The sequence below is a fragment of the Sander lucioperca genome, chromosome 12, assembly GCF_008315115.2.
Source record: "Sander lucioperca isolate FBNREF2018 chromosome 12, SLUC_FBN_1.2, whole genome shotgun sequence".
In the NCBI taxonomy this organism is placed as follows: domain Eukaryota; kingdom Metazoa; phylum Chordata; class Actinopteri; order Perciformes; family Percidae; genus Sander; species Sander lucioperca.
Genome location: NC_050184.1, coordinates 26,510,563 through 26,527,162, shown reverse-complemented (window position 1 = coordinate 26,527,162; position 16,600 = coordinate 26,510,563). Strand labels below are relative to the sequence as shown.

Here is a 16,600-nt window from a genome sequence, read left to right as displayed (position 1 = left end):
AATCCACTTATCCCAAATTTTCCTCTTCAGTGTAATCATATCTGAAAGTGCTATGAAACACAGCTAAAATCTTTCCTTCCATCACTTCAGTTTAGAGTATAATCGATAGCGATAAAAGCACATTAGTGGTAATGTTGATATGAAGCTTAGGAAATGAATTCTTGTAATGATGTGGTGAAATGGCTTCTTGCACTTTCTTTGTTATTTTGGATCCACAAAGAATTTGACAACTTCCAAAGGCTTGCTACATACATTTTCTGATTGCACCCTGAGTGGGATTTTGGTTTATGGGACATGACGACATGAGCTGATTTCACTCATATGTGATGCCAATGAATGGCATGCATTACAGTTACAGTTACCTCCTCCATTTTGTATGTGATCATGGTGAAAGCTCTGAAGACACAGTCTGTGGAGCCGGTGATGGTGATGATCCTCTCTGGACAGGAGCCCTCTGAGATGTTGACCCGAGCACTGCTCTGTGGGGACAGAGGACATTAGGTCAGTTAATGGTCAACATTAACAGAATTGTTTGACATTCTGCGAAATATGCTTGTTTGCCTTCTTGCCGAGAGTTAAATGAGAAGATTGATACCACTGTCATAATGTCTGTCAGATGAATATGAAGCTGATGAACACATGAACAACAAATGACACATGATAAATAAATGAAAATATTGGTAATTTGAATATCTGTGTTGATGTATGGAAACGGGTGGAAACAGCTAGCTTGTTCTCTGTCCAAAAGCAGCAAAATCCCCCAACTAGCACCTCTAAAGCTCACTAATTAACACAAATATATCATATGTTTAATCTTTACAAAAACCAAAGTGTAAAAACGACAGTTAGTGGTTTTTCTGGGATTATGTGCCTGACTATGTCTTGGCTGGGAGCAGTAACTTCCTGAAGGGGCTGGTAGATGGATTTTGTCTGCTTTAGACAGAGCCAGGCTAACGTTTTAAGATAACAGGCTACTGACTGTACCTTCATGTTTACCAGTACAGGCGGTATTGATCTTTTTATCTAACTCTTGACAAGAAAGCAAACAAGCGCATTTCTCAAAATGTCAAACATTTTCGTTAATTTTCTTGTGGTTTGATTTCAAACTATTTAAAGTGTTCAAAGTGGCCAGAAATATACTGTACAGTACAGCACACCCACGGGAAGGAGAGTCAAGTGACATGAGGTAAAGGAGGTGAGACTGAAAGCTGTAGAGCACATCTCTGTATCTCAGACTGACAATGTAATAGAATTTCTAATCGGGGCATTGCCCTCCGATGACAAATCTCCTGCTCTCCTCTCCTTCCATTTTGTGTCCTTGAATTGAAGTCGAACGAGCTGAGACAGGACAGTGCTCTGAGCTCTGGGACATGTTTTCCAGTCACTCCAGTGAGCCATGCTCCCACTGTGACTGCAATGCCTGGGCAGTGGCTGACAAGATGAGGCTCATACAGTTGGGAAGTAACAAAGGCCCAAACTGGCTGGATGAGTGGATGGTTGACTACCATGGGTGAGTGGTTTATCAAACAGCTCTGCAGGGCTGCACTGTCCCATGACCTCACTATTCCTCTGGTTATCCTTCTGCCTCATAAAGTACAACATAAAACCTTAGCAGCCAGAGAAATAATCAAATGTACTGCCATGGTGTCAGCCTAATTACTTTTTAATACAAAGAGTTAACCAAGCGGCATTAGTTTGGCTGCACCCTTGAGATTTACAAAGAGGGACCGGAGGGGCAGACAGACAAGAAGGAAGTTGTTTTAAGCAGGAAAAGAAAGAAAAGGGATTTACTGAGAGAGCAGCTAGAGAAGCGGTAGTGAATGATGAAGAGAGAGGATTTAAATTGAAAAGGTGTCGTTATTGCCCAAAAGGCAATTCGGACAATGTACCTGCTCTGTATGCTTTTCAAACTCAAAGCTCCCAAACAGCCAGAAGAACTGAGCTTTGTTATTAATACATACAACCTGCCAGAAAGCCTGGTCGGCATTAGAGGCCTTCTGAGATTGAATTATGTTTTCTCTTGAGATGAACCTACTGAGCTTGTAGCCAAAGACAGAGACCACAGAAAAGATGTGGTCAGTTCAAGTCTTAGTGTAAGAAAAAGGGAACAAAGTGTGCTTATTTTGGCTCCTGTATGGCATAATGCCACAGCTAGTCAGTCAGGAAAACACGTATAATCAACAGCAAATAGCATAACTGATGCAGATGATGAAAAGTTTTAAAGCTCTAAATCACAGTACCTCTTCTCGTATTCGTTTCACAGTCTCTCCTTTCTGGAAAAGAGAAGATGAAGGACAGCTTTAAAACAGAATCAAATGTGCTTTGTTTGAAACATCACAGTGTCCTCGACCTCTAAGTGAGACCGGCTTTTTCAAACAAAGAAAGCCTGATTGGAATTTAGCCGAACAAATTTCAGCTAGAGTTCCAATGGGCAATGCATCGCAGCGGTATCCCCTGCACTGCTGTCTCAAGAAATTGAATACATCTGTGCGTCTGAAGGGGGCATACACCTGCTGTACTGTAACGGCTGTATATGCAGTGTATATGAAGACCTCCTGCCAGGGACAAGAACATTTTGTCAGAATTGTGTCATGCTGCAGCACATCCTCTGCTGTTTTTTTAGATTGTTTCTTCTCCTGTCCCCCATTTCCTTTTGGCTTAAGTCCATTCAAGCTGTCACACCTCTGTTCACACCTTCATGCATCCACTGACGAACACTTCCTCACAGCACTATCAAAAACTGTAACATCTCACACTGGGCTACACTCTTATTTATATTATATTATATATTATTATAATATTATATTCCAGGACAACTTATTATTGTGTATGTGGTGCATTATCATTCTGGTCTCAGTCTTCTATTGATGAGAAAGAGATGAGAGGTTTGCTTAATAGATAGAGTGGCAAGTTATTAGTCCAAGTACTGCAGATCAGGTGCCTCTCTCTTCCATCATTCTTTATTTTCTGCATTAAGTTAGTTTTTTTTGTCCTTGTTCTGTCTTCAATTGATGTCTTTAGGTGTTGTATTACAAGGCGTGATAGCTGGAGCTTCTGATGCAGCATAAAGCAGCCAGGCCCTTCCTTACAGACACTTAAAGTGCCCACAAGGGGCCAACAGTAATATGTCTTTGGAGCTCAGTTTCAACAGGAGGCTTACAGTCAATGCACTAATGTTTTTGTTTGATGGATTACTGGGTTGCATTATGGGTGGTGGGGGTGGTGAGGAGGTCTTAAGAGGGTTGGTTTAGGGCAATTACATTTAGGATGGGGATATTCAAAACTACAATTGTTTGTTAGAGCAGGGATTCTCAACTGGTCTCATTCTGTGACCCACATCTTCCCATGGTCATTAAGTTGCAACCTATTTTTATAGAATTCAAATCAAGCAAATTTATTTTTCAAAAATAGCCTTCGAAAACACAAATCTTTTTTTAAACATTACATGTGCAAAGTGCATTTCAGAGCAGATTAATAATAAACTGAGGAGGAACATCACAACTGCATGGACCAAAGTGACTTAAATAAATATCTTAAATATCAAAACTGCACAAAAAAAGTAAGGCCACAAATTATCTTGCCTCCGAACATCAACACAAACTTAAAGTGAATGTTGATCAAATGATGGTTACCATGGCTACGGCGCTAGACTGCTGCATGGCTCTGATGCATGTCCTTAAAAATATTTTTTTCAAAATAAAAGATCAGATGTGTATTAAATATTATTTATTTATTTATTGACCAGCTGTCCATGCCCACCCAGAACGGGTCCGCGACCCACTTTTGGGTCACGACCCACCAGTTGAGAATCACTGTGTTAGAGGGCTTTGTGCTCTGCATTGATTTCAATCAAGACAGAGAGGAAAATTATTCCACAAAGGCTTATTATGAATCCACATGAAAGAGATCATTAAGGTATTTGGCTTAAGACAATGGAAAATAACTTTAAATCTACATAAGATCAGACAGAGCATTTCAAAACATCAACCTCATCTGATAAAGGAATACCATTCTGTTTTTTTATGATTAATAACTTTATACAAATATGCAGTATTTTGTTTAGTAGAATATAAATGTGGTTCTCACCTTTCCTATGATGCTGCCAACCTCCTATAATACAAAGACATAAACGTAATTACATACACTAAATACAATTTTAAAAAGCAAAACAAATTATATAGTAGAATTTCATTATTTATTAATTCTATCAATTTCTGGTTTATAATTTATGAGGCAGTGAAAAATCTCTGAGTGCTGCAGCATGCAAGTCCTTCATAAACAATGTTTGAGCAGGGGGATTGTACCTTTCCATGCATGAGCAGGCGTAGTGTGAGGGTCACTCCCAAGCCCCCGTCTGCAAAGTCCTGCTCACAGTTCATAGTGATGTGGGAGTGGCACGCAGGGAGACGCATGAACAAGGCTCATTCGCTGGTCACACAGTCAAAGGAAGGCCAGCGCTCGTTCTCTGGCTCTCCAAGGTCCTTCAGTGCCGCTCTGAGAGAGAGAAAAGCATGACTGACGTTAAAATAAATTGTTTGTCATTTCAAAAAACATTTCCTTCTTACCAAAGAATCAAGTCACAAACATATGCGTTCACGCTCACACACACACACACACACACACACACACACACACACACACACACACACACACACACACACACACACACTAACACTAACACCAGTGTTTGCACTCAAAATGTGGCTCATGTGTGTGTCATTATTCACTGAACATTATGTGCCACTATTAAACTAATGGCCGTGTTAGTTCATTTCTCTGAAACTATGTGCTCATACTGTGTCTAACTGCATTGTTGACTGAATGATTATTCACGGAGATCAAAGACATTCAGATGAACAGAGGACAAATCAAAGCCAAAATGAAATACATTTATGTCATCAACCACCTGAAAGAACATTGAAACCAAGTATCTTAGTGAGGAACTTCTTCATTAGTTTGAGTCGATGTAATATTGATGGGGATTCATAACAAAGTCATAATGAAGCCCATTGTGTGTGCAGGATATTGACCAGAAGCACCAGCAGTGTCAGCAATGTTGCATCTCATCAGAGCTTTGGGGTCCTAACAGACTGTGGGTGGCCATCGATGACTAACACACAATCTGTGTGTCTTCATTAACTGACAAGCAGTTTCTCTTCTGTCTCTCTCTTTCTGTCATGAGCGTGTTGAGTGATTTGTGAAATTGGATGCCAAAAAATAAATAAATAAATAATTTCCTTTAAGCCAAGCTTGGCGTGCATTTCATGCAAAGTTCAAAATTCAATTTGAAACTGTTTTCATTAAACTGAAAATGTGTGGATTTTCTTTGTGGACCTGGTTTCACAGTCAGTCAGAGTAAAAAAACCCTGTTATGGGCAGAATTTATACGCAAAACTTAAATGAGTAGCATCTGCGCTGATCACAGAATGGGGATGTGGCAGTGGCTACATGTCAGTAATGTGACATGTGGTATGATGATTAATGTGTGAGTCACCTGGCTGCTCAGTCTCAGAATGATGTATAATTAGTTCATGGAATCATTCATGTTTCCTTTTGATTTATATTTGCTTACATTTGTCAGCATGGACAGGGGAAGTAGTTATATTTGTAGGTAGGTTTTTTTTACGCATAAATATAGCTACACTGTAGATGCTGTGTGATGCGAAGAACTTAAAGGATTGTTTTCTTATATTTCCAGAGGATGTGACAAATGCCTACAAATGCTTTCATTTAGGGCTGCCACTAACAATTATTTCCTTTATTGATTAATCAGCGGATTATTTAACTTTACTATGTCAAAAAATAATCATCACAGTATACCTAAGGTTGGTGAATGGTTCGAATGTCTTGTTTTGTCCAAACAACAGTCCAAAACCCAAAGAAATTCAGTTTACTTTCACAGAAATCAAAGAAAAGCAGCAACTTTCTCCAAAGAGAAGCTGGATCCAGAGAATCTTTGTCAATTTTACTTAAACAAGACTAAAGATGCCGGTATACTCCATCATCAGAAGTGCTTGTTGGATGGTCAAATAGCGTTGCAAACCCCCTCCCACCACACTTTTCCGATGTCACATCAGGAGGTGTCCAACCGAGTTTGTTAGGTTAGCCAAACTTATTTAAAAGAAAATAAGACAAAGAGAGTCTACAGCCATGCTAGTGCCTCTTTGAGGCTGTACTTTGGCACAATGGTGCTTTTAGCAGAAAAATGCTAATGTCAGAATGCTAACATGCTCACAGTGGCAATGCTAGCATGTTGATGTTTGCAGGTACAGTATTTGGGCATCATCAAAGTCATTCGAATACATCACCTGGAAACCATAGATGTCTGAACAAAACGTTGTACCAATCCATCTGGTGGATGTTGAGATGTTTCACTGGATAAATGAAAACTGTGACCTGCGGATAGCGCTGGATGAAAAGTTAGGGGATCACTATCTGGCAGCAACATTTTTGTTCCAAAATTCATGGCAATCCATCCAATTGCTGTCGAGATATTTTACTAAAAAACTGTCAACCTGGGGTTGCACTAGAGAAAAAGTCAATGGATCACCAAATTTGTTATGATTTATTATCTGGGAAGCATTAATGTCTGCAATAAATGTTGTGCCAATTGATCAAGTAAATGTTGAGATATTTCAGACTCGACCAAAGTGGTGGACTGGACAAGTGACTGACATTGCCATCTCTAGAACCATGCCGCTAGCGTAGCTAAAAATTACTTAAATAGTTATTGTATTATCAAAGTGGTTATCGATTTATTTCTGTTGAATGACTAATCTATTATTCACCATGGATCATGTTAACACACATATTGAGTGACAAACTCTCCTCTTATTTTTCACTCATCACGGCCACTTGTTTGTCTGCCAAGTGCATTCCAACCAGCCTACAGAGTCACTGTATATCAGCCCACTGCTGCAATCCTACTGACGCCGCCTGGCATATGTGTGTCTGTTCTAAATCTGCATGCTGTCTGTAGATTTGGTGAGCTATGTGAAGAGATCAGATTTAATAAATGGGTGTTATTTTAGATGAGATCCAATTCCGGAGAGACTTGTTGTAGGCAGGTTTATTGCTTTTGCTTAGTGCACAAGGCCATCGCTGCTTCGCTGATTTATTCATGCACTGGATGCTTGCAAAGACACATTATAATGCTCACACACATCCTTCTTTAGATCCTACAGAGCTTGGCTGTCTGTGTGGGTTTTAAATTCCCCTCCATGGCCTCAACGCAGTCTGACACGCCAGTCTGTCAAAATGTGGTGGTAAGTGGAGCAAAGTGTCATTTCCTGTATTAGATTGCACCAAATCAAACTTTTTTTGAGAGAGATGCTCATTGGATTGACTTACAAAACTATCAGTTAGAAACGCATCTCCATACAATTTCCATAAATATCAAACAAGCCCAGGGGGTTGACTGGAGATAAATAAATTAAACATTTTGCGTGCTGTTAGCTACAGATATAAGGCCAAGTAAAAGGCATGATGCCTTTAATCTTGATCGATGCATCCTGAACACGTGTTATCACAGAGCACATTTGTGCAACCCGTGGGCTAACTTCATTATGTTTAGGCACTGAAGGGCATGGCTAAAATGTAAGCATTTTATTGCATTAGGAGCTAATGGTTGGAGTGATCATTATGTGCTGCTCTGTGGGTTGATAACAAGGCATGTGCTCTGTGTCTGTGTGAGGGCGGTGAGTCTCTGAACTCCTCATTTCCAGAATCCCAAGCAGCAGCGTTCCAGAATGAACAGAGCCCCTCTGTTCTAAATTAGACCTGGTAACTCAGAACACAGAATTAGCAAAGTGCAGACTGCAGTGCCAGGCTGCCAAAATACAGTCAGAACAGGAGAAAGAGGCAGAGAGCACATCCACTGTTCTGCTCCTCTGTCATGTAACCTTGGTCCTTACTGAATCCAGTATGCAGGAGCTTCTTGTTATGAGTCACTGCTTGTATTCATCTTTATTAAGCATGACTTTGTGACCAAATGACTAACACAAAAACAAATGCACCTAAATTTAAACAATATTAAAGGAGAAATACTGTTTATTGCAATTTGGGTTTTATATTTTTGGCCATCATTTCTATTCAGTTATGATGGGATTGCACTCACTCAAAGTATGGTGTGGCAAGAAACCCCAGCAGCCAGGTTGTAAACAAGCAACAGTTAAGCCAAATTATCTAAACTACTTTATTTGGAGGGAACACCAAAAGTGAGAACATGCGAAATGCTTTTTTTCGGAACTATGAACACTACACCACTATCCCCTATTTCAAATAATAAAATATATATATAGTATGTGTGTGCATTCTAACACTCCAGGGACTAATATGTGCTGAAAATAAAGCAATTAGATGATCAAAAGAATATTAATCTGCAACTATTTTGACAATTAACAAAAAATTGTTTCAGTATCTTTTCAAGCAAAAATGCCAGAAATTTTCCGGTTCATTTTCTGGTCATATATTACAGTAAATAAAATACATTTACATTTTGGACTATTAGTCAGACAAAACATGACATTTGAAGAATTTCTTTAACTACTTTTGTACGTTTCATGGACTAAACCTAATCAATAACTTGGGAAACTAATGGCCAGATTAATCTATAATGAAAATAATCATTAGTTGCAGCCCTAGAAAGAATAATGCCAAATATAAACACAAGTTTAGCATAGCCCACCCATAATACACTATTCAGAAAATACATACAACTATGAACTTCTGTGATATCAGAACATATTGATGTATGTAATATGATAAACAATTTACCAGCTATAAATATGTACTTAACTGACTCTTATAAGTACAATGCTATAATTACAGATAGGATTCATGCCAAAAACCACAAAAATAAGACCCAATTTATTACCGAAATATGTGATAAACCTGGAATTATCCTTTAAGATATCGAGATGTGTTTTCTTTGGTCTTACTTCCATGAAGCACACATCAAAGATGTCACAGATAAAAGCAACCAGCGTATATCCCTTGACAGCCGCCAGCAATATTGTTTTTTATTTTTGCCATGTTTTCAGTAGCATCCACTCCAGAGAGTCTATCGAGATGAAAAGGATGTTGTTCAACTCGCTTGTCTAGAGGACTGGACACCTGTTCTGAGGCAACCATGTCCCTCACACAACCGGCAACAGACGGCTCTGGGCCGGCTTAGAGGAAATGAAGAAGGAATGAGGACATGCCTGGTCTCCATGGTGAAAGATAGAAACAGGGTTTCCCTCTGCATATGGTACATACAGGGGGTCAGGGGTATTGAGTGTCTGCATGATAAACACACAGAGGCGGAGAGGATAAGGTGTCCCCCGGGTGGGCACATATAGAGCAGTAAGTGAGAGGGTGTCAACGTGTGTACACGCGCATGGCAAGGGCAAGAGGTGAGAGACCATTCACACACATAGAGACAGCCACATTCACAGGTCTGTGTGCACCAAAACAAAGCACACACAAACCCACGTACAGCTGCTGGGATGAAAGAAGGCAACAATTCACACACACTACAAACACGCAGACGCAGAAATCGCCCTGTTGAAATACAAGGGCGAACAGGCTTTGATCTGCTGAGAAGTTCCACAGGAGGACTTTTTTTCTGCAGCTATCTATCATGAGCAAACTTAAAGTACTGCCATGTTTGAGTCCATGGGATGATCACATACAGTACAAGAGAAGAGCCCTCTATAGGCTCCTCTTCACTAGTGGTCAGCCAGGCTGAGTCGTCTCCTCCAAACTTAAATGAGATCCTCAGGGAACAAACACGTGTGCACACATCCACGCAAGAAAGTACAATGGTACACACACAAACACATGTAAACAAGCCATTTGGAGTTTCTGTCTATAAACAGTGGAAAGTATTGGACTAACACAGCTAACGACTGCACATTTAAAAGAGTCTGAATACTTACATTTCAGCAGAATTACGACTTTATACAAAGGCTTCTTGATTAAATGAACTCAACTGCATGTGAATAAAATATTCGCAGAGGAGATGCATGTTTGGATTAGCTTTAACAGCATTACAGCTATAAGTCATGCTGGGATTTATCAGTAATATTGCTTTATGAGCCGAGCTGCGTGGTTATTTTAACACAGCTAAGGGAAGGATGGATATGCAACCTAAAATGCTAGTGCAAATGAAGTACAATTTAAACTTTTTTACATAAACCTATTTAAATATTTTATGCTGTAGGTCCTAGTGTTAAATTCTCAAGAACTCTGTGAGAATTTACTGACAACTTAATCAAATAACCCCACAATTTGGCACAAAATATTGCCAAATTGTGGTTGGTACAAGGGAATATATGACATACATTTTTTCCCAACTAAACCACGCCTACTTTGACCCCCCCCCCCCCCCCCCTCTAACAAAAAACACACAAATACAGAAGTTTAGAAGTTTAATATACATAAATCCTATAGCTCTATTATATGACACTTTGACAGGCAAAGCTCACAACTTTAACACTTAAAACCACTTGATATAAGTTAAAAGATTCTTCACTATGGCTGCATTTCCACTGAGACGAGAGAAAAAAAAGAAAAGAGACAGGAGGAGAGGGCTTTAGTTGTGAAAGAGGAGAGGCTTGAAATTAAAGAGCAGTGTTTCATCTCTTAGCGTGTCTGTCTTAACTCTGTCAGATATAATGGGAGGGGTCAGCCCTCTGGGCAGAGGGGACTGTGCTCTCCTATCAGCCCCTGGCTTCATCTGGTGTTAAAGCACAACGGTGTGAGGCTGCGGTGCGAGCCGCCTGTCAACCACATGGCCCCAGAGAGGGTTAACAGACCCCTGGGCAGCATGCTGCTCCTGGAGCCAGCTCGGCTTCCCTGCAGCAGGGAGGAGGCCAACAGCCACCTTCACTGCAGCCACTGCACCGAAATATATATGATAAGATTACCCTAAAGCAGCGTGTTTTAAAGAGTGAATAAAACTACAAGATTTCCTGCAGACTGTGTAAACAAATCCACTGAAAAGTTGCAATGAAGTTTCTAATTCAAAGTGCTGTGACAAAATTACTGATGTAGGAATTTCTAAGCATCTGCCAGAACTGTGTGGGATTTCTGGCTGACATTAAGAACTTGGAGCACCATCCAGTTAGTTATTAAACGAGACTCTTATTTATAACAAAATACTGTAATATCTCCCTCATTCCCCAAACATATTTTTGACTATATCGGACCTAAAACGTCACTTATCTTTACACGAAAGCAGATTATTTATCTTCATCATAACAATTGTCAATCCACTTTCTGCAATGTGATGAGAGCTCAGGAGTCACAAATGATTGATGTCAGAAACAGTTTTCAAAGACTGTCATATCTCAAAGTGGCACGAATCATTACTTTTAGCGCTTCTTCTTGTCACAGCGACTTAGAATCATGTCAATCTGGCTACAGAATAATGCTAGCTAATAAACAGCAATGTAAGTGACACTCCATTATGGCAGTCTACCTTAAGCAATCAGATTCTGTGACTGTCAGGATGGAGCAGTATTTAGTTAGTCCTAGCTCAATAGTTATTAATAAGCATATACCCTTGAAAGAACATGGCCACTGTGTGAGAAACATTCATTGATCAAGAGTTGTTTTCACAAAGGATCCCGTCTCCTCATTAGGTAGACCGGAGTTCCTTCCTTTTTCTCACTATTGCCAGTAGGGATGAGAACAACACAAACATACAGATAATGAACCTTACATGGCCGTGTTTCTGGGCTGTCAATTGTTATCTCCCAAGTGGCTGCTGGTTCCAGACACACAGTGACACTTTCTGAGCCTTTATTTACACTCGCTTTAGTTAGCATGGGGACAGGGTGGCCCAAGCCCACACTTGTCATTTGACTCTCCTTATCTCAGTTTAGGGCTAATGCTGACTTTCATTATCGATTAATCTGCAGATTATTTTTTCTTGATTAATCATTGGGTATGTAAAATATCAGAAAATATTGAAAATGAGTCTTAGGTGTGGTCTTCAAATTCCTTCTATCCGACAATCGGTCCAAACACCAAAAATATTCAAATTACTATCATATATGACAAAGATAAGCAGCAAATCATCACATTTAAGAGGCTAAAAACCGAGAGATGTCTGGCTTTTTTTGCTTGAAATATGACAGAAACGATTAAGTGTTTACCAAAATAGTTGCAGATTAATTTTGTGCAGATCTGTTTTTTTCTTCATATTATAGATCTACAGTACATTTGGGAAAAGCTCTACTTGGCTTTGTACGTCATGTGCTGCAGTGCTGTTTTCATTCGATTATACAGTTTGACTTCTCCAGAGTGTTTATGCCTCTGGACTCTACACTGGAATTTTCTGGTCATTTGCCTTGCCTTGACTTACAATGGCATACTTATTATTAGAGAGCTTCTATTAGGACCATATATCATTCTGAATGGTTTTTTTTGGAATGGTGGAGAATACACTTTGGCAGGGTATTAACTCTAGCTTTTATCCCATTCCTCTTGCTGGATGAAGGTCACTCTCTATCTGCAAAATGACTTTCTCTTCTCTTTCATCCTTGCTTTCCTCCCATCCTCCACACCAGGGCATGAGTCAGAGAATCTGACACCTCAGAGAGAGGAGAGAGAAGAGAGAAGGGAGACAAATTGAGAAAGAAAGGGGGAGAGATGGGGACAGTTGGAGGCAAGAGAAACGAGTTGATCGATATTTTAGAGAAACAAGTAACCTGAAAACATGTGGACTGGCCCTGCATGCAACCATCAATTAAATGAATCAAAGCACAGTTAGTGCAGGATCCCTTCATAGTGGTGTACAGTATGGCTGCAAAGTCAGAGTCTTAACAGCATCACTACGCTTAAGTTAGCCGAGTTGCCGGTGTGTTATTTGATATACAACAGTACCAGTGCATGTTGAGCTGAAACTACATATTACATAAGCTGCTCAACAAACCAAGCACAAACCCAAAAATAGTGCAGTTGCTGTTAAATATTTCAGGCACTCGGCAGCTGAAGAGGGGGATAAAAGGCTTCTCTCCTTGGTCGCAATACAAAAAACATACACAAACACACACACATACACACACACTGATGCAGATGGCCAATTGAAAGAAACCTCCATTTAGTTTCCTGTAGAGGGATTACTGTCACGAAGGCAGTCTTTTAGCTTATTCACTTGATATACTGTACAGCACTTACGCACTGGAGTGGCGTACTTAGCATACACCTATCAGTATTTCTTGAGTCGATTTAAAGAGGACATGAAAGCCACTCTTTGAGGGTAACTTCTGAACTAAATAAATTACGCTCATGAGACTCTTTGCGAGACACAACAGGAGAGTCATGGGGCCTGCTGGGTCAATCTTTGGAGCTCAACACAGAGCTATCTTTTCATAACGGGGACAGCCTGCGGCTCTGTCAAACACTGTGTCAGTCTTAAGAACAGCAGCGAGGGTCACATTCTGCTTCAGAAGAAAGGCTCTCTTCATAAGCAGAACAAGAAGATCCAAAACAAAGCAAGCTACACTATTTGCATGGAAGCATCACAAATATGCATGTGATTTTGTTTCTGTCATTTCTTGTAAAACACAGCCTACTTCATGGTAAAACATAAGAATAATTAACTAACATCTATTGCAATCGACAAAGCTGGAAAAGAGGGAGTTGAGCCTCAAGAGTCTGTAGTTATTAGATAGTGACAAGCACAGGTTAATTGCTCAAATGCAGGTTAATTGCTACAGGGGATTTGTCTCAGATATTGGAGAGGAAATTAATTTGTATCACAACAACGCTCCTGTGACAACAACATCTAAATTAACGGCTGAGTGAAGATGATGATACTGATTTGCCTCGTAAAACGTATGAGTATGAGTCCAAAAGCACTACAATTGACTACATTTTACACTTTCTTTTATGTTTTGAGTCGAACAGAAAACAATTTAGGACTAATTTGATATTGACATTACTTAAGTAATCAGGGGAATAAAATGTTAAAGACTAAATTATCTGGAAAGCTCTTCTTGTACTCTCCTCATCCGTAAAAGGTGATTGAATATCCAAGATCTCGCTCTCTGCAGAACTGTTTAATAGAGCAAAGCTGCTGCACAGGGCTGCATTTACTTGATGACTTCCAAACTAAAACTAAGCATTGTGCCCTCACTCCCCACCCAGTCTGCAAGAACAGCATTTTAGTAGATGAGAGGGATTATTGGCAGTTCCCAGACGTTGGAGCAGCACGTGTAAGGTCTGGCTTCTGTTATTTATGAAGCCTCTCGGCCCCAGCCCTCACTCTGCAGCAGAGATGCAGGTGGAGTTTCATTATTGAAGATGCTCTTCCACTTCTTATTAGATCTCTGACTCTCAAAGTGCATTAAGGAATTGCATTTGGACAGAGTCAGCATATACATGATGGTCTGTCTTTGTGCCCCCCTGGAGTTGTGTGCCTCTCACATCAACCAAATTGTATGTCCTATTTCCTTTTCAGGTATAAATATTGTATTTGCACTCAGGCAGACATCATCACACACAGAATTCTAAAATTCTACTCTTTATCGATCTCCGTTTTGTGCTTTGGAAGATAAATCTGAATCTCCTACTTCTTCAGTAAAATAGTCATGTTATGCATTACACCTAAATACATTCTTCCACAAACAGCTAACAGTTAGTGATGTGCAATTCTCCAATGTGTCCTATTTCTCTCCACCTTTGTTTGAGTGCTGCACATGCAAGATTCATGAGCGTCCCCAGGCAGAAAGGAACATGATTTCCTGAATCAATCAGCTGGTCCACTATCAGCTGCTTTTTTTTTTTCTTTTTTTTTCTTTTTTTGCTTCTTGTGTAGTGAAGAGTCTAAAGATGATCCTGACTTTCATATGGGCCTAAAGTGGATAAATGTAGGCCATACTATGCAAAACATATGAGTGTTATTAAAACTGGAAATGGAAACAGCCATGCCATCATGCCAGAAACATCAATACTAATTTGTATTGAAGCCTATAGTATGGTTAATTAAGATCTGGACAAGCCTGTTTGTACCCTCTTTGCTAAATGAAAACAATCCTTCAAATAACTAGTGTTTACTGGCTGTGAATGTCTGGCAAACAAAATAGTTGGAAACTGTATAGACAAATCAACATAACTGCCTGTAAAATATTGTATTCATGTAAACTGCCCTTTGCCATGTGACTCTAATGGTAGAATTGAGTAAAACATGTCCAGCCAAATAGCATCTGGACTGAGTTTTGGTTTTCATTTGGGTCAGCTTAACAAGTTGTTTTCTATACAATGTAAAACTAATGCAATTAGGCATCTTGGTGAATAACGTTGCTGTCACACACACTCGCTGCCTCAGCACCAAGCAGGCGCCCACAGTACTTGTTGAGAATGATCTCTGTGTTCAGGACAGGCCTGGCCAACGGGGTCCACTTTCTATTATCATGAAACCGTCAACACACAAGAGACCAATTGTCTCCTCAGTCTTAGCTGTGTCCCCTGCTCATCTGGTGACTTTGTGCCATATGCTGGAGTTAACACTCACTTTATGGCTTCATTAGCTCCAGCGAATGAATCTAGCAGCTTACTCTACATACGTGACAACATAGGAGACTGTTTATATAATTTAAATGGACTGATTCTAGCTTTAATTCGGTGATGGTTCATTAAGAAAAAAAAAGCATGCCTCTCTGTTTGGTGTAATTCGAGGGACACTAAATAGGATAGCGATCATCGATTAAGAATGTTACCTATTGCATAAGAGCTCTTTCAAGTTGGAGAATTGGGAACATGCTGTTCATAACTGTGCCTTTTCTGTATAATCTAAGTCACTTACCTGTGTTCATGTAAAAGGTCGCAGGCTGCAGTTCCCACTAAAGTATCCCCATGGATGTGTGTTGTGACCGGGCTTTGTATCCACATAGAGTCCAATGACGCGGACGTGTAGTGCGGACTGTCCTCCCGATGTGTCAGCAGACTGGAGTGCAGGGCGCCTGTGCGCTGAAGAGGATACACACACACACACACACACACACACACACACACACACACACACTGAGGGAGATGCAGGCGGCGACCACCCCGCTCACCCTGATCACCATTAACCGAGGCAGCTCGTGGGAGAAAACCGAGTGCTCTCTGGGGAAAAAGTCCTTTTTGGCTCGGATGCCTTCAAGCCTCCAGTAGGCTATGTTTTTATCCGCGCCTCGGCCGGTGTGGTGTGATCCTCTCCTCACAGGACCTCTACTGGGAGCGCGGCGCGCTTCTCCTTGTGCGTCGCACCAAAGATTGCCACATTCATGAGAATCTGCGAGGTGTGAAATCATGGCATTAACGGGGAAATTTGCTGAATCAATCAGAGTGTTCAGAAATTTGCGGTATTTGTCTCAATTAGTGGGTGTTTTAGTGGCGACACTGACAGTTTTAGAAATCATCACAGCTGCTTTAAATATACACTTAATTAACTAGGCTATATATTTACTATACCCATTTAAACTCCAGTTATCTGCAAGCCAAATACCCCATACCTCTGATAAATTGTCACATGCTTTAGCTACTGTTCAGCTATAGGCCAACAAAACATGAAGATCCAACACAAATCTTCCCAATCTTGACTCAATTTAAAATGTACAAGGCGAAA

The 16,600-nt window shown here is 40.2% G+C and overlaps 1 protein-coding gene across 1 annotated transcript in view; it reads right to left on the bottom strand.

Annotated features, from left to right (window-relative positions):
- The window catches only part of LOC116062124 (poly(rC)-binding protein 4-like), a 34,634-nt gene extending 18,428 nt beyond the window's left edge, over positions 1-16,206 (bottom strand). The window contains exons 1-5 of the mRNA XM_031316681.2: positions 15,797-16,206; positions 4,305-4,494; positions 4,087-4,110; positions 2,241-2,273; positions 363-479 (exon numbers count right to left, since the gene is read on the bottom strand). Coding sequence (XP_031172541.1) covers positions 363-479; positions 2,241-2,273; positions 4,087-4,110; positions 4,305-4,412 — 282 coding nt within the window. The 5' untranslated portion in view covers positions 4,413-4,494; positions 15,797-16,206. The remainder of the gene's footprint in view (positions 1-362; positions 480-2,240; positions 2,274-4,086; positions 4,111-4,304; positions 4,495-15,796) is intronic.
- Between the last annotated feature and the right edge of the window lie 394 nt (positions 16,207-16,600).